A 20,202-nucleotide genomic window follows, 5' to 3' on the forward strand; every position below is an offset into this window, starting at 1 on the left:
CTTAGCTGAGCTATAAATCTCTCTGTATGGATCGCAGAACTTTTTCTACGCTCCGGAGCAGGTTGTTGTGATCAATGACTCCTTCTTCACACACACACACACACATTGCCATGTGTTATTAACACCATTTTTCAGATTTGCTTCTTTCTCTGAATCACTGTTCTGTGGCTGGAAGCACTGTAGTGCTGAGATATAAAGGAAGAGAAGAAAGGAGAAGAGCAGAAGCGAAGTGAAAAGAGAAGAGCAGTAAAGAGTAGTACAGAAGAGGAGAGGAGAGAAGAGCAGTAGAGATAAGAGAAAAGAAGAGTAGTAGAGAAGTACAGGGAAGAGCAGAAGAGAAAATAAAAGCTGTATAGAAAAAAAAATAGAGCCTGACTGATTAGTATAGTATAGAGAGATTTCGGGATGCATTTCCAAACACAACAGTTAACATCTGCAGATGTGCCACAGAAGATTTAGGCTTCGCAAGTTTTCCAACAGCGAGTCGCAAAGAGCTTCAAAGTGACTCTAATTCGGAGAGCGGATGAAGCTGGTTTCTAAAAGCAGGCGTTTACAAATTGGCCTGGTGTGTTTTACAAGGCAAATCCTCGCTTGTAAACGATCCAATTAGAGCCTCTGGTTGTGCCCAGATATTTCTGGTTATTAGCCGTGATGCTCAGCCAGGAAAAGTGTGGGGGTGGGTGGTGGTGTGCGGCTGGGGGGTGTATATAAACATGCACTTTCAGAGCTTCTCATTTACTCTCATTCAAAGCAACCACCAAAATGTGCGGAAATGAAACACAGCCAAAATGGCTCCCTCCCACAGCCCGACTTTATTGCAGCCACCACTGACTGTTAGCCTAGCACAGCTCTGGAAATTAAAGCAGTGCTCACGCTCAGCTACATCAAACACCACTTAGTTTACAGGCACTGCTATGTTTATCCTTAGCTAATTTCATACTTAGTTTTTCCCTAGCAGACCTTGTAGTTTGTATGTCTGTAGCTAAGCTTATCTTTGGCTTAGATTTTTCAAAACATTTCTATGTTTTTAACCAGCTTTGTTACCTCATGCTTAACTAATTTTATTCATAAAATTCGTCCAAACTAGGGTTGTTCTTTAGCTTTTCTTAACCAAGCTCTTAGTTCAGTCTTTGCACAGTTTTGAGTCTTTAATTTCTTGTTTGCTAAGTTTCTCTTTAGCTTAGCTTTAGCTTGTAATTAGCTTTTTGGCATGCTAATAACTACTAATTGCTGTGTTTGATTTATTTAATATATCTGAGCAAAATTATTGTTTCTGTGGGGAATATTTCTTCTTAATAGTGTGTTGTTGATCATATATTTTTACTTTTAGTTTACATTTGGTCTGGAATCAGCAAGTCTGCTATATTGGCGTGACGTGCAGAAGGAGGAACAGTGCCAGAGCCAGTACAAAACAATACACAGAAGTGCATATAAGCGGATATACAGAGAGCCAATCATAATGCAACTGGCAGAATCCTGACAGTGAGGTCAGATTAAGGCACTGAAAGTATCAGGTCACTGGTTCCCTATAGCTCAGAGTCAGAGCTGAAAGCGACTGTTGTCATTTTGGAGATTGGAGGTTTTGACCCATTAGCGATGAAATACACATAGCATGCCAGCTAAATGCTAAACAAGCTAAACTGCAGCGTGTTTCTCTTGTATTCATTACCGTCTGTTTGTATGCTGTTTTTCAGGTATTGTAATGAGCACCTGCCCTGTCCACCTCATGTTTATTGGTCGGCCTGGTCGCCGTGGGAACGCTGCACAGTGCCGTGTGGAGGCGGAATCCAGTCTCGTCGGCGGACCTGTGAGAATGGGAACGAATGTCCGGGATGCAGTGTGGTATGACATGCACGCACGCACACACACACACATATATATATATATATTATATATATTAGCTTGAAATTTCCTTAGTCTTGATTCAAACATAGCATGATGCCTCACATATTTATTGATATTATTAATAATAATATTTAATGCACCTTTCATCCATAGAAACAGCTTTCATCCAAAAACAGAGTGAGAATAGTCCCACAACACTAAAACAGCAGTGATTAAAATAATAAGTAATAAGAAAAATAAACAAGTTCATACAGGAGAAGGTCATAAAATTATTTTCAGCATAAGAACAGAAGCATCATATCAGAACTTATCCTAGTGCAAATATAGCAGGGAGAGAGTTCATTAATATCTAAGCCCTGTAGAGAATTTTAAAGCTCCCCTGTTTTTTAAATGTGCTTTTTGAATGTGTAGGACACATTCGCACACACACACACACACACACACAGGGAGAAAGTGAGGACAGCTGAGTGGAGACACATCCTTAAAAGCCCCCCAGAGCTTCAGGAAGGGATGCTGTTTTTATGGAGGTCATTTCTACAGTGTTTCAGGTAAACCGAGGCTTCGAGTCTATTTTTATCCACTGAATATTGCACCGTCTAATGCAACTCGTGTTGACATAGATTTCAGGAAGATTCTTCAAAACCAACACTGCAAAATGTCTGTTACCTACTTTCATCGCGAGGTAAATGCTAATGACTGTGAGTCTCAGACTCAGCCTGGATTTCCCGGCCTCGTTTTCTCCTGCTGTGCTTCTGAAGTCCTCTGTCCACTGTGGTTTTAAACTAAACCCAACTCAAATGACCAGGGTGTGCTTTACCAGGTTATTCTGGGAAATAAGGTGGAGAATGTAGGCCAGACATGACTGGTGTGATCACTTTTTTTTTCGTCTGGAGTCTGATGGTGAATGTCGTGGTGCTTTGTTTTTATAATAATTATAATGCTTGGAAACACTTCCTATGAATCCTGTGTTCTTAATGCATTATAAATAATTAAACTGTCATTTCACCTCAGCAATTGCTTCCTTCCATTCGTTCACTCAAGGCTATGTGTGACAGCGGGTGTTATAATGCAATATAATATCCATTAATAAGAACATCTATTTATAAGTTATTATACAGATACATAGCAGTCATTACAAGTTATTATATATAATGCATTATAAATATAGGATACCTAGGAAGTGTTACCAAATACCTGTATACATTTTAGGGCAGATATTTTGGTGCTAGTTGATGCGTCTCTCTCAGAACCAGAGACACAATCACAGGAATATATCAGTAAATTATAAGAAATGATATAAAAAAACTAATATCTGGTTAACTGCATTGGTTTCTATGTCTCCATTATGCTCTGTGTCTTTGTGTATTTCTGTATACTGTCATTCGATTGTGTCACTGAGATTAAGAAAGATGCATCAGCTAGAAGCAGAAATAATAAAAAGATATCAACATTTCTCTGAGAAATTTCGCCAGAGAAATGACAGAATAATACACTGCCACTTATTATGTGCAGTATAATAACATACATAAACAATAAGAGCTGTGGTACCATACAGTCCTGAACACAGTCAGAGATGTTGGCCTTTATTCTGCCTTTATATTTTCTCAAACACAATAGTTCACACCCTCCTGGTGAATATGTGACAGTGTGTGTAGATGCTGTAACTTTGTGTAGACTTATCGATGGAGTCTGTGAGAGGTGTTGACTTGTAATCAGCTGCAGACGCTCCTCTGAATGAAAAACAGCAGAGCTCCATCACCACGTCTATGCCCTTTTCAGATGTCGGTGTGTGTGTGTGTGTGTGTGTATCATATATCAAACTGTGGGCAAAAAAGCCTGTGTACACACTCAGATTGTGAGGATTCCTCTTCCTTTTGGGCTGAATCTTCGTTAAATTTTAATGTGAAGACATGTTTCCGAGTGAGGGTTAAAGGCAGCGTAGAAAATTGGAGAACTACAGTTCTATCTGGTTTGTTTACATTCGGAAGCTCCGTGTCACTTTTTGTTGTTTGTACATGGATGAAGTTTAACTTATCTGTAAGATTTTATTCACTGCTTGAATTAGCTCAGGAACTCATTTGTAACTCTTGTTGTTTTGTAGCACTTTCACCCTGTGTTTACTTTCATGTTGTTAGCACATGAGCCTGAAATAGCAAAAAAGAAGTCAATATCACCCACCTGTGGAGCAGGGATAGAGCAACATCCTCAACACTTTTCATGATTTTCAATGCTTGGAGATCTACCTGCAATCTAAACACCTCCAAATTCTATGAGCAGAGAGGGGAAGCCTAGCATATCTGGCTGAGACCCTTTGATTTTACTCGTTTACTGATACCAGGACTTTGTAAACACATTAGGCCGGGTTCTAGCACAATCCAACTGAAGAGCAGCACATTTTGAGGTGGAGACATGTCTTGGGGTATGGGTTAAGATTAAGGTTGTTTGTTTTTTCATCTTATTTAACAACATTGTTTATATATAGTTAATTTATAACATTTTGAACATAAGTATAGTTTTGTCCTGTGTGTGTGTGTGTGTGTGTGCGCACCACCCATTTCTATTTCCCACTGTATTAAGAAAGCTGGCTGTTTTTACTAGCCTCGCAAAAGGACGCAACCAACTGCAGCGTCTCAGGGTGGATGGACAGATGGACGAAGGGAGGGAAGGACGGGGCAATTGAGAGGTCACTGAATTACACAGTTTTTCTGCTACTGCTCTGTTCCCATTTCATCTCACACTCTGTCTGTGTGAGGAGAGGTGACGGCTCTTTAATTGGAGTTGTCTGACTGCTCTACTTTAATTACACTGTGGAACAGAGAACCGTGTTCCTGCAGACGTGCCTCTGAGAACTAGTCTGTTCTGCAGCCGATTTATTCAGATTAAAAGACAGAGTTTAAAGTGTCATGTTCTGTTGGTATCCATGGGCTCAGCTGATAACTCTCAGATTTCACTGCTTTGAAGGACTCCTATTATGGGATATTTTTCTTTGTTAAAAATTTCAAATCATATCCATACATGTGAACTGAGGAGATGTCACAACCATGAATGTGTTTGTACATGACCAGCTACTAAGTCTACTTCAGTTTAGGTCTATTTGGCTGATCTTTGTTATACTCAACTGTGTTCATGGTTGTGACATCATCTCATTTTCCAAATATGGACTATTTTTCCATTTTTAAGGCTTCAAATCCAGCCCATATATTTTGACTGTGAGGATGTCACAACCATGAACACATTAACAGATGACCAGCTGTTGAGTCTACCTCAGTTTGGCGCTTCTCACTTTATGTCGAGCAGTTTAGCCCCTGCCCCTTTAATGTTCAGCAGTTAAGCCCCACCCATTCATCCCTACAGCAGTTAAGCCCCATCCATTCATCCCTACAGCAGTTTAGCCCCACCCATTCATCCCTACAGCAGTTAAGCCCCACCCTTTCATCCCTACAGCAGTTAAGCCCCACCCATTCATCCCTATAGCAGTTAAGCCCCACCCATTCATCCCTATAGCAGTTTAGCCCCACCCATTCATCCCAATAGCAGTTAAGCCCCACCCATTCATCCCAACAGCAATTTAGCCCCACCCATTCATCCCTATAGCAGTTTAGCCCCACCATTCATCCCAATAGCAGTTATGCCCCACCCATTCATCCCTATAGCAGTTACGCCCCATCCATTCATCCCAATAGCAGTTTAGCCCCACCCATTCATCCCTACAGCAGTTAAGCCCCACCCATTCATCCCTATAGCAGTTTAGCCCCACCCATTCATCCCAATAGCAGTTTAGCCCCACCCATTCATCCCAATAGCAGTTTAGCCCCACCCATTCATCCCTATAGCAGTTACGCCCCATCCATTCATCCCTATAGCAGTTTAGCCCCACCCATTTATCCCTACAGCAGTTAAGCCCCACCCATTCATCCCAATAGCAGTTTAGCCCCACCCATTCATCCCTACAGCAGTTTAGCCCCACCCATTCATCCCTACAGCAGTGTTGCCCTGATAAACGCTGAAACGGTGTGCTGTCAGGAAGCAAATGCAACCCTGCAGTCATCCAAGGGATCCACACATTCAAAAGAAGTGACAGAAAGTTTATTTCCTCCTCACAGCCCTGAGGAATTCAGTCCCAGCTTCACAGTCTGCTCCACATTTCAGGCCGAGCTGCTTTTAAACGAGGCCTGTCATAACAGAGCTCACAGGCGAAGTGTCCGAGATGCCTGTTTACTTCTGAGCGATAAAGGAGGGATGGAACGTGGTCGGCCTCGAATGAATTATGACTGTTTCGAGTAAATAAACCCACGTAAGTGTCGAAGATTGAGGAAAAAGCAGGACATGGGACAGTTGCATGTCTGAATGAAGCTGTAAAACACTTCTGAAGCTTCACGTGAGATTCAGGCGTGAGAGAGAGAGCAGGACAAACCCATGCAAAGCTGATGTCTGTGAATATTTACTGAAATGTGTGATCTGTCATCTCTGTCTGTAGTTGTGTGTGTGCGTTTGTGTGTGTGTGTGTGCGCGCACTGGCAAGAATTAATGTTGCCACGACCACCTGCTCTCCTCCCCAGGTACGGGACGTGTCGGATATTAATTGATGAAAGATGGTTAACATCTGTTTCAGACACTTTACCACTTTCTAGATTTTTTTTTCTACACTTACTCTTTTTTTTTGGAGAGAAAAAGAGGATGAGAAGAAGAACAGCACACACACACACACACACACAGAGAGAGAGAGCAGTGGGTGGAGAGAGGGAAGGAGGGAAATGAGAATGAGAAAACAGAGAGAGACAAGGGAAAGAGGGTAAAAAGAGAATGAGAGGAGGATGAAGAACAGCTCTCACACACAACATGAGAAAGAGTGAGAGACAGAGATAGAAGTGAGAAGAGAGAGAGAGAAGGGAAAGGAAGAGTGAAGAGAGAGTGCTAGGGAACGATAAAGATGAGGAAACCAATGTTGAAGTTAGTTTCTCATTTGCCATCTTCTTGAATTACCCAGTGCACCTTAAATGGCGTTTCAGGTTTATTCTTGTGCACTATTTAAGTTGGAACAGTAAATGTTGTAAAAAGAGCTGCACAGACCGATTTGATTTGATTTGATGATATATAAAGAACAAGGCTAACAATAGTAGAGGGAGAGAGAGCTGTGAGTCTTTAAGTCAGGGATGTTGGTAATCTCTGAAAGTGTGTGTATGATTATTGCTCTGATGAAATGACGGTGGTTTGTATTTAACGGTGGAGTTAAAGCTGACCCGGCTGCACGAGGGATTTATTTAATGAGGTTAAATGCCATCCTGCTGTTGTGCACAATAAAGCGTACAGCGTTAATTAGCTCACTGGAATTGCTAGCGCATGAACAGTCAGTGTGAAGCTGTGGTCTTATCTTTCACGACCACACGCTGCCAATGAAAAGAATCAATCAGCTCTAATTAGGCAGTGTGTTTATATTTAAAGTGATGTAAACTGACCTCAGCGTCAAGACTCAGAGCATCACATCGCACAGAAAGAGTGTGTTACGCTGTAAACATCGACATTGTACTTTACATAGTGCACTGCAAAGTTTTAATCAAGTTTATTTCTTACGAAAGTGCCATTTCGATCAAATATAGAGCAAAGTTAATATTTACAAATTTCCCACTATGACTTCACCTGGGGTCACTCCCTCACCTGGTGTTCCCGCGTCCACTACTCAGCCACTGGGTTGAGCTGTGTCAGGAAGGACATCCAGAGTAAAACCTGTGCCTAGACTAATGTGCGGATCATGAGCCAGGTTTGGCCGGTGGTCCGCTGTGGAGACCCCTTGCAGGAGCGGCCAAAAGTGGAGCAAAAACAACAGTTTGTTACCTATTTTAGCTTTCCCAGATAGCAATGTTTGTTTGACCCAGATGTGGCCCACATCTGCAGTTCTCTTATAGCCTTGAATGATGGTGTTAAATGAAGTACATGCCTTGCCCAAATGAGGCAAATGCGTTTGAGGTAAGGCTTAAAATCACTTCACTAAATAATCACTTTAAAGTGGAGTTAAATCCCAGATTAAAAATGGTTCCCGTTATCACTGCTGTAAAGAAATCAGAGTCAGTTTCTCTACAATCAGTCTGTTCACCTTTAAAACACTCAAACGCCATCTTAACTGTGGAGTTTTACTGATGTTGAGAAATGCATAACAAAATAGTGTTTTCAGCCCCTTCTCCCTTGTGAAGAAAAGGATACAATAACTGTGCTGAAATATTTATGTGCTTTTGTTTTTCTTTGGAATCACTAATGTGTAGTAAATCACTACTAAAGTATACTCAGTATATTAGTCACTTTATGTTCACCACTGTTCTAATACAATTGAAGTATATTTCTATGAGCTGCATATTTTCTCTGAAATGTGTGTTTAAATTATGAATTAAATATAAAATTTAACATAAAAATAAGTCATTAATACAAACAAACAGACTCACAAAATGTCACTAACAGAAAAAAACAGTAACACAAATTACAACAAAATAAATATTACAAACTACAATACTTTGAAAAGAGGAGTATATGATCTACTTTAGAAGAGCGATGAAAATAAAATTAAGTTAATTAACTTAGTGATTTAGTACAAATGACTGGTTCCAAAATAACAAAAGTATACCAGCTATATTTAAATGTACTTTCTGTTTTTCACAAGGCCTGGTCACTGGGTGCTCACTGGATACTGGACGTATCTCTAAAGATGGGAATTTTCCTGTGAACAGACACCGTTTTTATCATTAAATGTTTTCCCAATTTACTTCACCACCATTCTGCATTTTCTCTGATTCAGTATCCAATCAGACTCCAGCCATAAATTCTTAAAGGCTTTCCTTTGGAAACAGATTGATATCTTTGGGATATTATTGATGCTGATCGATAAACATCAGAGATATCGGGGCAACTCTCTACCATGTTGTTAATAATGTTGAGAAGAAATCCACCAGCCCGGTGAGTTGAACTGAGTTTGTGGACATGGATGAAGTGTTGGACGTGGCGTGTGTAAGATTTCCCGGCTAATTGGCCGAGAGAGAGCTCCTGTGGGGGTCTGGAGGGAAGAGCGTAAGTTATTTGGACACAGTCTTGTGTGACGTGGTGATGTAATCCTCATACTCAGCTGTAGAGGCCGTGTCTCGTGTTGCTGTTCTGAGAGTGTGTACTTTCCCGAGCTGGTAATTGAGTTTATTTGTCTTCAGAGGCTCAGCTCGATCGTCCCGGTCCCTCAGGTGAGGCAGAGGTAATAGGCGCACCCAGAGGATTGTGGGTAATGGATGGCATTTTGCTGCATTTCCTTTTAGAGCAGAGTGTGTGCTGTTCTTTTGAATGTGTTTCTTAGAAAAACAACACACTTTCTGCAGTAATGAGGAAAGTGAGGAGAGGTGAGATTAGCCATTAACCAGCAGAGGTTAAAGATCAGGGGAATGGAGCCCATAATCTCTGCTGTATTCCCTTTAGTGTCGTAATAACACCGTAATGGACAAACACCACCCGCACCCATGGAGTCGAGAGTATGAAACGGGCCACAGTTGCAGAGCCAGCCGCAGGAGAGTGAGCCTGGAACGTGCTTCCTCCAAAATACATTCAACCAACACCACTTCTTTTTAAACTGTTTAAACACAACACCAACGGACAGTGTTAACTCACTAAGAACACACACTGCCCAGATCTGTCACATCAGCGGACAGACCCTGGTGCTGATGAGGGAGAGGGGGTTGTCTAACCCACCCAGAGAGCACTGGCTATTGTGCTCAATAGGAAACACAAACAAACATAAATAAATAAATAATACTTTGCAGAGACTCACTCTGGGTGACTGTCTGTGAGGAGTGTGGTGTGTTCTCTCTGTGTCCGCGTGGGTTTCCTCCGGGTGACTGTCTGTGAGGAGTGTGTTGTGTTCTCCCTGTGTGTGCATGGGTTTCCTCTGGGTGACTGTCAGTGAGGAGTGTGGTGTGTTCTCCCTGTGTCCGCGTGGGTTTCCTCAGGGTGACTGTCTGTGAGGAGTGTTGTGTGTTCTTCCTGTGTCTGCGTGGGTTTCCTCCGGGTGACTGTCTGTGAGGAGTGTGGTGTGTTCTTCCTGTGTCTGCGTGGGTTTCCTCTGGGTGACTGTCTGTGAGGAGTGTGGTGTGTTCTTCCTGTGTCTGCGTGGGTTTCCTCAGGGTGACTGTCTGTGAGGAGTGTGGTATGTTCTTCCTGTGTCTGCATAGGTTTCCTCCGGGTGACTGTCTGTGAGGAGTGTTGTGTGCTCTCCCAGTGTCTGCGTGGGTTTCCTTCAGGTGCTCCGGTTTCCTCCCAAGCTCCAAAAACTCACATTGGTGAATTGATCGCTCAAAAGTCCGTAGGTGTGAGTGTGTTGCTCTGTGAAGGACTGGCACCCCCTCCAGGGCGTGTCCCCGCCTTCCGCCCAGTGATTCCGCACAAGCTCCGGACCCACCGTGACCCTGAACTGGATAAGCGCTTACAGAGAGTGAAGAATGAATGAATAAATGTGTACTTTGTGGTGTATTTTGAGTATTGTGTGTTGTGTGCATTGTTTGTCAACTGCATGGTGTTTACTGTATTGCGTGGATTATATATGTTGTGTCTACTTTGTGTATTGTGTGTCTTGCTTATGTTGTGACTAGTGTCTGTACTGTGTTTACTGTGTGTGTTGTGTATATTGTGTGTATGGTCTGTACTGTGTTTACTGTGTGTGTTGTGTATATTGTGTGTACGGTCTGTATTGTGTTTGCTGTGTGTGCTGTGTATATTGTGTGCACGGTCTGTACTGTGTTTGATGTGTGTGTTGTGTATATTGTGTGCACGGTCTGTACTGTGTTTGATGTGTGTGTTGTGTATATTGTGTGTACGGTCTGTACTGTGTACACTGTGTGTGTTGTGTATATTGTGTGCACGGTCTGTACTGTGTACACTGTGTGTGTTGTGTATATTGTGTGCACGGTCTGTACTGTGTACACTGTGTGTGTTGTGTATATTGTGTGCACGGTCTGTACTGTGTACACTGTGTGTGTTGTGTATATTGTGTGCACGGTCTGTACTGTGTACACTGTGTGTGTTGTGTATATTGTGTGTATGGTCTGTACTGTGTACACTGTGTGTGTTGTGTATATTGTGTGCACGGTCTGTACTGTGTACACTGTGTGTGTTGTGTATATTGTGTGCACGGTCTGTACTGTGTACACTGTGTGTGTTGTGTATATTGTGTGCACGGTCTGTACTGTGTACACTGTGTGTGTTGTGTATATTGTGTGTATGGTCTGTACTGTGTACACTGTGTGTGTTGTGTATATTGTGTGCACGGTCTGTACTGTGTTTGATGTGTGTGTTGTGTATATTGTGTGTATGGTCTGTACTGTGTACACTGTGTGTGTTGTGTATATTGTGTGCACGGTCTGTACTGTGTACACTGTGTGTGTTGTGTATATTGTGTGTACGGTCTGTACTGTGTACACTGTGTGTGTTGTGTATATTGTGTGCACGGTCTGTACTGTGTTTGATGTGTGTGTTGTGTATATTGTGTGTACGGTCTGTACTGTGTTTGATGTGTGTGTTGTGTATATTGTGTGTACGGTCTGTACTGTGTTTGCTGTGTGTGTTGTGTATATTGTGTGTACGGTCTGTACTGTGTTTGCTGTGTGTGTTGTGTATATTGTGTGCACGGTCTGTACTGTGTTTGATGTGTGTGTTGTGTATATTGTTTGTACGGTCTGTACTGTGTTTGATGTGTGTGTTGTGTATATTGTGTGTATGGTCTGTACTGTGTTTGCTGTGTGTGTTGTGTATATTGTGTGCACGGTCTGTACTTTGTATATTGTGTGTATGGTCTGTACTGTGTTTACTGTGTGTGTTGTGTATATTGTGTGTACGGTCTGTACTGTGTTTGATGTGTGTGTTGTGTGTATTGTGTGTACGGTCTGTACTGTGTTTGATGTGTGTGTTGTGTATATTGTGTGTACGGTCTGTACTGTGTTTGATGTGTGTGTTGTGTATATTGTGTGCACAGTCTGTACTGTGTTTGATGTGTGTGTTGTGTATATTGTGTGTACGGTCTGTACTGTGTTTGATGTGTGTGTTGTGTATATTGTGTGCACGGTCTGTACTGTGTTTGATGTGTGTGTTGTGTATATTGTGTGTATGGTCTGTACTGTGTTTGCTGTGTGTGTTGTGTATATTGTGTGTATGGTCTGTACTGTGTTTGCTGTGTGTGTTGTGTATATTGTGTGCACGGTCTGTACTGTGTATATTGTGTGTATGGTCTGTACTGTGTTTACTGTGTGTGTTTTGTATATTGTGTGTACGGTCTGTACTGTATTTGCTGTGTGTGTTGTGTATATTGTGTGCACGGTCTGTACTGTGTTTGATGTGTGTGTTGTGTATATTGTGTGTATGGTCTGTACTGTGTTTGCTGTGTGTGTTGTGTATATTGTGTGCACGGTCTGTACTGTGTATATTGTGTGCACGGTCTGTACTGTGTATATTGTGTGTATGGTCTGTACTGTGTTTGATGTGTGTGTTTTGTATATTGTGTGTATGGTCTGTACTGTGTTTGCTGTGTGTGTTGTGTATATTGTGTGCACGGTCTGTACTGTGTTTGATGTGTGTGTTGTGTATATTGTGTGTATGGTCTGTACTGTGTTTGATGTGTGTGTTGTGTATATTGTGTGCACGGTCTGTACTGTGTTTGATGTGTGTGTTGTGTGTATTGTGTGCACGGTCTGTACTGTGTTTGATGTGTGTGTTGTGTATATTGTGTGTATGGTCTGTACTGTGTATATTGTGTGTGTTGTGTATATTGTGTGTACGGTCTGTACTGTGTATATTGTGTGTGTTGTGTATATTGTGTGTACGGTCTGTACTGTGTTTACTGTGTGTGTTGTGTATATTGTGTGTACGGTCTGTACTGTGTATATTGTGTGTGTTGTGTATATTGTGTGTACGGTCTGTACTGTGTATATTGTGTGTGTTGTGTATATTGTGTGTACGGTCTGTACTGTGTATATTGTGTGTGTTGTGTATATTGTGTGTACGGTCTGTACTGTGTATATTGTGTGTGTTGTGTATATTGTGTGTACGGTCTGTACTGTGTTTACTGTGTGTGTTGTGTATATTGTGTGTATGGTCTGTACTGTGTATATTGTGTGTGTTGTGTATATTGTGTGTACGGTCTGTACTGTGTATATTGTGTATATTGTGTGTACGGTCTGTACTGTGTTTACTGTGTGTGTTGTGTATATTGTGTGTATGGTCTGTACTGTGTATATTGTGTGTGTTGTGTATATTGTGTGTACGGTCTGTACTGTGTATATTGTGTGTGTTGTGTATATTGTGTGTACGGTCTGTACTGTGTTTGCTGTGTGTGTTGTGTATATTGTGTATACGGTCTGTACTGTGTATATTGTGTGTGTTGTGTATATTGTGTGTACGGTCTGTACTGTGTATATTGTGTATATTGTGTGTACGGTCTGTACTGTGTTTACTGTGTGTGTTGTGTATATTGTGTGTATGGTCTGTACTGTGTATATTGTGTGTGTTGTGTATATTGTGTGTACGGTCTGTACTGTGTATATTGTGTGTGTTGTGTATATTGTGTGTACGGTCTGTACTGTGTTTGCTGTGTGTGTTGTGTATATTGTGTATACGGTCTGTACTGTGTATATTGTGTGTACTCTGGGTGTGTTGTTGTGGACAGAGGAGTGAATTGATTGTGCTGCTGTAGTCCAGATTAAATTTGCCTGATGTCTCTCGTTATGATCCTGCTGCCGACCACAGATGGTGCGTGGCCAGTTCAATAAGATTCATCAGCAGAACGGCGTTCCTGGGACGTGGCGTGATGTATTCCGACGCCCCCCAGTCGAATTTAGACTATGATTTTCTAATTGAATCCAATTTAGACGAGACACGATTGAGCTCTCTGTGCAGAGACATCACTTTCCCTCAGCATGCGCTCAGCTCAGACCTCACAGAGCAGCTTTGTCCAGGATCAGACACTTGTTTTTATGGTTTTCATGTTGATTTGAGTCCAGTTGGTGCTTTTTAAATTTCTTTTTTCTTTTTGTGAAAATGTCGTGTTTTTTTTAGTTTTTTCATTACCATATTTGAATTTTGTAATGAGATTTGTTTATTTTTATTGTATTGAACCTTACAGACACAAGTGAGGTCAGTGAAGTGAGGTGATGTTGCATAATTCTGGATCCCAACTTCTATAACTCCAGAGAACACATTCCTACTCTTCCACACCCCCTCTTTTTGACACTTGCCATTGGGTCTTCATCCTCCGCTGCAGAAACAGCCTCTGTTCTTCTGCTAAGATGTTACTGGCATTTGATTTGTTCGCTGAAATGTAAATTTAGCCCATTACACTTTAAAACACTGACACCGAAACCAGAGTAGAGATTCACCTAACGTTGTTCACACTTCAGACGCTCTTTAATGTTAAAAAGATGGTGTTTATCAGAGCTCTTTTATGAAAAGAGCTGAACAGCTTGTGTCCTGGTCGCAGCGCTCGGCTCTGGGCCGCGTCCAGAAGCACCGTGTGGTCTTTATTAAAAGGCTGTAATTATTGGCCGAGTCACTCGTAAATACATTTGCTTTCCATGCTGTGAGAAAACACTCCAGTTTTCACCTTCAGTGTTCACCCAGTGTTTATAGTTTAAACACGAATAACACACAGACACAAGACCTAGCAGCACAGCTCCTTTAAACTTTAAAATAGACAGTTACAGTCCACTGTTTCTCAATTTTTATTATTTGTTCTTTTTATTTTTCGTTTTTTAGTTTTTAGGTGTGATACATCTACAGATTTGCACAAATTTGCTGAAACAGCTCATATTTATCTTCCATGATTTGGTGTTTGTTAAATAGTCATAAATATAATCAGAATATTAATGATATTAAAGTAAAAAACAGAAGCCAGGAAAAGTGAGCAATATTATTTTCTTAATTTGAATTTAATGGAAAGTGGCTGGGTGTAAAGTCTTGTTGCTGAAATCTAAAATAATCTTTATATCTATGCAATCTTTTTTTTTTTTTTTATTGTTAAACATTGGCAAATCGTAATAATTATGTTAACAACAGTTATTTAATTAAATGATTGTATAATAGAGCTGTCAAAGTTTATTAAAATGATAGAAATGGTGTTTAGTCAAAAGTAGGCGTCTATGTTACAATACAGTTCCCTCCTGCTGCTGCGAGTCACACTGTAAGGCCTGAAACAGTCATTCATTCATTCATTCGGAGCTCTCTGGATACGGAGAGAGCAAGCGAAAGGAGGCTTGTTAGGAATAAAATTACCAAGTTTCGCTTTTGATGCTTCAAAACGTATATTTAATGTTATTACAAAAATCTACTCCTATAACATAGAAAACACACCATCATCGAGTTGTGGTCCAGTTCTTTTTGAATACTCCATCAGTGTGAACACACTCCGATTTAGAAATGGAACGCAGCACAACCCACATTACAGAATGCTCTTCCGCACGAGAAGTCGCCAATTCTCCAGATTTGAATAGTGCAGGTATAAAGCGTCATTAAAATGTGAGTGCACAGTGTAACTGGGCGTAATTAGAAATGAACTGTGCTGTGTGCCTCTGACAGAATCCGTGACTATACCCGCCCCGTTCAAATACAGCAGGTAAAGCAGTAGCTTCGGCAGAGACTGCCCTGGAAAGCGCTTGCGGGAGATCTGTGGATAAATCACTGAGCAGCAAAACGAGACCTATGTTATTTAATCAGGATTAATTCTGCGGGATAATATGATTAGTCAGGATGAATATTTTTACAGCTAGACAGCCTCGTTATAGAGTAACAGCAATAGTAATAAACATTAATAAACTCGATAAAGGCGATGATATAAAGCAGGTGAGCGCAGAAATCGCCCGTGTCCCGTGTGGTAACTGGACGTAAATCTGCGTCTCTTTAACCTTGGCGCTGAGCCGCTGTGGCGAGTGTTTGTGGAGGATTCTCCTCAGTTTCTGCTCTGACAATTTGACGGATGAACAGCGAGACTTTTATCTTCTTTTCACCAAGGTCTGGCAGACGCTCAAGGTCTGCTCGGCATAAATAAATAAATGGAGGGAAAATGGCAGCTCACCACTCTGCCAAATGAACACGTCGGATTTACCCCAAACACACGCCCCTTGATTTTCAAAGCTAATTTATGCAGGTGTCTGGTGTTGTTCCTCTGTTCTGAATCATCATAAAGGAAAGGCCTGAGTGTATGTGCATTATTAGCAGTAGAGGTGAAGGCACTGTAGTTAGATGGCATACCTTGACTGATATTTAGTGTTGGCTGAGGCACACAGAAATGGAGGCATCAGCTTTAGCTCTGCTTCAGTCCAGAGATAAGTGTTTGTCTTCTGTCACTTTTCTGAAACTGGAGTCAAACTGCTGTGTCATTTTTACTTGAAGGATGTGGCAGCTTTTGTTTCTCTTTCCCTTCTGATTTTCTCTTCTGATTCTGTAAATGAAACACCCTCGAGGACCTTTTCTAATTGTTTCCTTCCATCTTTAGCAGAAGAGTGAAACGGCACCAACTCACAGTAGTGTTAATGCCCTGGGTATTCAGTGCTATCTCACCTAGGTGTCACATCACATCCCGGATTACTATGAAATATGTCCGTTTAAAAGAAGACATTATGAATCCTTTATTTGGTGTGTGTTCATATTGCTGTGTGGATTTGGAGCCCACCAAATGTTTTGTCCCCTTGTGTCCGAGTCTGTCCAATCACAGCGCTGGACCCATGTTTATGTGAAAGCGTAAAGACGAGGTTAAACACCGCAAAACAGACACAATGAGCACTGAGTAAAAACAGAGAAGAAAGAACTGAGTGAAACCAGCTAAAAAATACAGAGCTTCTGCTCCTCGCTCCTCACTGCTGTGCACTCGGGGTCGGGGTGAACAGCGAGCGGCTGTTCATTTAAAGGAATAGGCACTGAAAGCGGGCGTTCTGAACAGGGCTGTTTACACAGGGGGAGAACACTGCTGTGGGGCTCGTGGGGTTTGGACCAAAGCAGGTCACAGATGTTTCCTTAAAAACCAGAACTGTGTTCACTTCAGGGAAAGTGGGAGTCAGTCATCTACTCATTCACACTGGGCAGGAACAGTTATGAGAGTTATTTTTGAACTCTTATGTAGTGGTTTGGGTCGTGGGAAATATATTACAAAACTTTTTACAAAAATACAAATATAACTTTTGATTATTATTGATGTTTTAGTAAAAATGCAGGTCCCAAACACCACTAAAGGAACAAAGTCAGCTTTGTGAGCTTATTATTTAAAAAAAAAATAAATGGTGAGTTTTCACAACAGAACGTCACGTTTTGTTTCATGAAATGAGCCTAAATGTATTTTATGTTTAAAAGTAGAACAAGTCAAAAATGCAACAAGTATAAAACCATCACACATTATCCTCCATTATATCTGAGTCATTCATTCATTCTGTGTGTTTTTGTTAGGAATATCAGTCGTGTAACGCTCTGCCGTGTCCAGACCTGAAGAAGACCACCCCGTGGACGCCCTGGACTCCTGTGAACATCTCAGATAACGGCGGTCACTACGAGCAGAGGTTCCGTTACACCTGCAAAGCTCGGGTGTCAGAGCCAGCGCTGCTCGAGGTCGGTCGGCAGAGAATAGAGATGCGCTACTGCTCCAGTGACGGCTCTACGGGCTGCTCTACAGACGGTCAGTACCTTTATTTAAAGTCCCTCCACACCGAAGGCCACAGCCAGGTTTTCTCCCCTGCTGAAATCAGACCAACACTGTGTAGTTCAGTGTTTGTAACCATTGTATTTTCACTCTTGCTTTAAATTTCTGTTCACTTTTTTAATTTCAATTTGATTTCTCTCAGTCAAATGTTTGTTAGAATATGATTTTGCATTTCTTTGCTTCGTTAAATTTCCTCTATCTCTCCTCTGTGGAATATTTTTCATGCTCCACCTGTGTCTTGTTCAGCTTCCCTGTCCTCGGGCTCTTCGGTTTTGCCCTGTTCCAGGTTTTTCAGGTTTGTTTCGGTCCTTGACTCCTCCATCTGCTCCTCCTGTCCTCTGTCTTAGTCCCAGCAAACACCGGTGTATTCTCAGTTGTTTAGAGGTGCCTCATGTTTCTGGTTTGTTTGGTCATTGATTGTTTCTGGTGTTGACGTGGGGTTTGATGTTGTGCTCATTCACTCATTCATGGTTTTCTTGGGCGGCATGGTGGTGCAGCAGGTAGTGTCTCTGTCACAGCTCCAGGATCCTGGGGTTGTGGGTTTGAGGCCCGCTCCGGGTAACTGTCCATGAGAAGTGTGGTGTGTTCTCCCTGAGTCTGCATGGGTTTCCTCCAGGTGCTCCGGTTTCCTCCCAAGATCCGAAAAAACATGGTAGGTCAGTTGGCGACTAAAAAAACGTGTTGATAGGTGTGAGTGAATGTGTGAGTGTATGTCACCCTGTGAAAGACTGGCGCCCCCTCCAGGGTGTGTTCTTGCCTTGTGCCCAGTGATTCCGGGTAGGCTCCACGCTCCTGAACAGGATAAAGGCTTACAGACAACAAATGAATGAATGAATTTTTACAGTGGGCTGTATTTTGAGCATTGTATGTCGTGTGCATTGTATGTATCAACTGCCTTTAAATGTTTGTTTCCAGTTTGTTTAGTGTTCTCCGGTTGTTTTCAGTTTTATGTCCCATTTTTGATTTTCCTTCCTTTATTTGCTGTTTATTTCTTTAAAAAGAAAAGTCACTTCTCACCTGCACCCTCGCCTCCTCCGACGCCCCGTGCCTCGCCACTCACACAGCACTTCACAGCAGTATTGTAAGTTTCTGTCTGAATGTCTGTTGTGGTATACCTTTCTGCCCACTCTGGCTCTGCGCACGTGGCTCTGGACTCCAGCTGCCAGCGTCTGGGACGGTAAACATGTGCAGTTTGTGAAGGAGATGTTAATTGAGGAGTTGTTGAATGGAATTAGAGGCTGAACCCTGTTTTCACAGAGAGAGGAGGAGGAAGGGAGTGTATTCAGAGTCAGAGGTAATTGTCGAGTTAGAGAGTGGTTTTACGACGTGGTCTAAAGCCTGATCTACAGCAGCTTCTAATCTTCATCAACCACCCACCAGGAACACAATTACTGCGAGATCACAACAAACACACACACACACACACACACACAGAGCTGATAACCCCAGCTTCACACTCCCATCATGTGGCTTCAAGCTTGATTTATAGGCCCCAGAGCAAAGTGGGGAAATTATTTGCACTTCTACAAAGAGTTTGGCTTTTATCCCGACATTAGTTGTGTTTTATCTTGAAGACTGCAATTTGAAGATTTGGAAGAAAAAAGCCTCTTTAAAAGTCTCAGTGCGACACAAAGTTAAAGCTGTAGTTCCTCCCTCGCTCCACATTTTTACCATCAGCCGAATGTTCAGGGTCTGAAGGTTAGGGGTGGAGTTGAATGAAATTGAATACATTTGGATTTGCACTCTGTAGTGCATTTTTAGAATGAAATGAATGTCTTTAAACAGCCTTTACACACTCTCAGAAACAAACAGTGTAATGTACCTTTAACGGTACAGCAGTGGTATTCTCTAAATGTACATTACATTCTCTTCTCCCGAAGGAGAGATGGATATTTGTTTTCATTATATTACTGTTTAAAATAAAATTACAAAAATATAAATCCTGGAGAATAATTTAAAGTGTTTTTGCTCCTGGGCTCCCTCTGCTGTTGCAGAGTGTAATGTCTGCAGTGCAGAGCACTGTCCTGAAATCAAGGGGAAAGGAGGAGAGAGTGGGTAGTGGTTTCCTACCCTCCTCCATATGTTGCATAGTGCAGTTTCTGCAGTGCTGAGCCTGGATAAGCAACAAAAGAGGCTCTGTTCTCCTAGTTACAGTTATTTTGAAGCTGTAATTTTAAGGTAAAAGTGCTATCTTTTGTTGCAGTTTTTGTGAGAGTGCTGTATCCAGTCTGTCCAGTCCAGTCTGTTCTGTTTGACAAACTTCAGATTCTCTGCCACATCACTGTACAAATCATGGCAAACACTCGGAGGATGTGTTTCGTTCTCATTGTACATGACAATAATGAAATTTAGAGTTTAAAAAATGTTCAGCAATTTTAAGACGCTGAGAAAGCAATAACATTTCGGTAGATTGGACGATAAGAGACGGTAGCAGGAGGGTAGAGAATAAAGCCCTGAAAATCAGATAAAAACTTGACATCGGCGACGGATTTTGACACCGACGGTCGGTTTGTAAATATTTCCTCGTCTCTGAGAAGTTTATGAGTCACTCAGCTCCTCTACAGGAGTCACCTTGTAATTTCTCATCGGTGTCAGGAGCGTGTTGCTCTTTTTATCAAAGCTTTGAAGCTCGTGGCCTTTTCCTCTGTGTCTCGTCTGTATCTTGG

The 20,202-nt window shown here is 41.8% G+C and overlaps 1 protein-coding gene across 2 annotated transcripts in view; it reads left to right on the forward strand.

The window, feature by feature from the left end:
- sema5a (sema domain, seven thrombospondin repeats (type 1 and type 1-like), transmembrane domain (TM) and short cytoplasmic domain, (semaphorin) 5A) overlaps nt 1-20,202 on the forward strand; it is a 158,113-nt gene that overhangs the window by 115,872 nt on the left and 22,039 nt on the right. For both annotated transcript variants that reach the window (XR_010803866.1, XM_066676508.1), the window contains exons 15-16: nt 1,695-1,842; nt 17,287-17,512. Coding sequence is in view for 1 of the 2 variants with exons in the window: in XM_066676508.1 (XP_066532605.1) it covers nt 1,695-1,842; nt 17,287-17,512 (374 nt within the window). In the remaining variant the exon portion in view is untranslated. The remainder of the gene's footprint in view (nt 1-1,694; nt 1,843-17,286; nt 17,513-20,202) is intronic.

This window comes from Hoplias malabaricus, chromosome 1 (genome assembly GCF_029633855.1).
Source record: "Hoplias malabaricus isolate fHopMal1 chromosome 1, fHopMal1.hap1, whole genome shotgun sequence".
Lineage (NCBI taxonomy): Eukaryota > Metazoa > Chordata > Actinopteri > Characiformes > Erythrinidae > Hoplias > Hoplias malabaricus.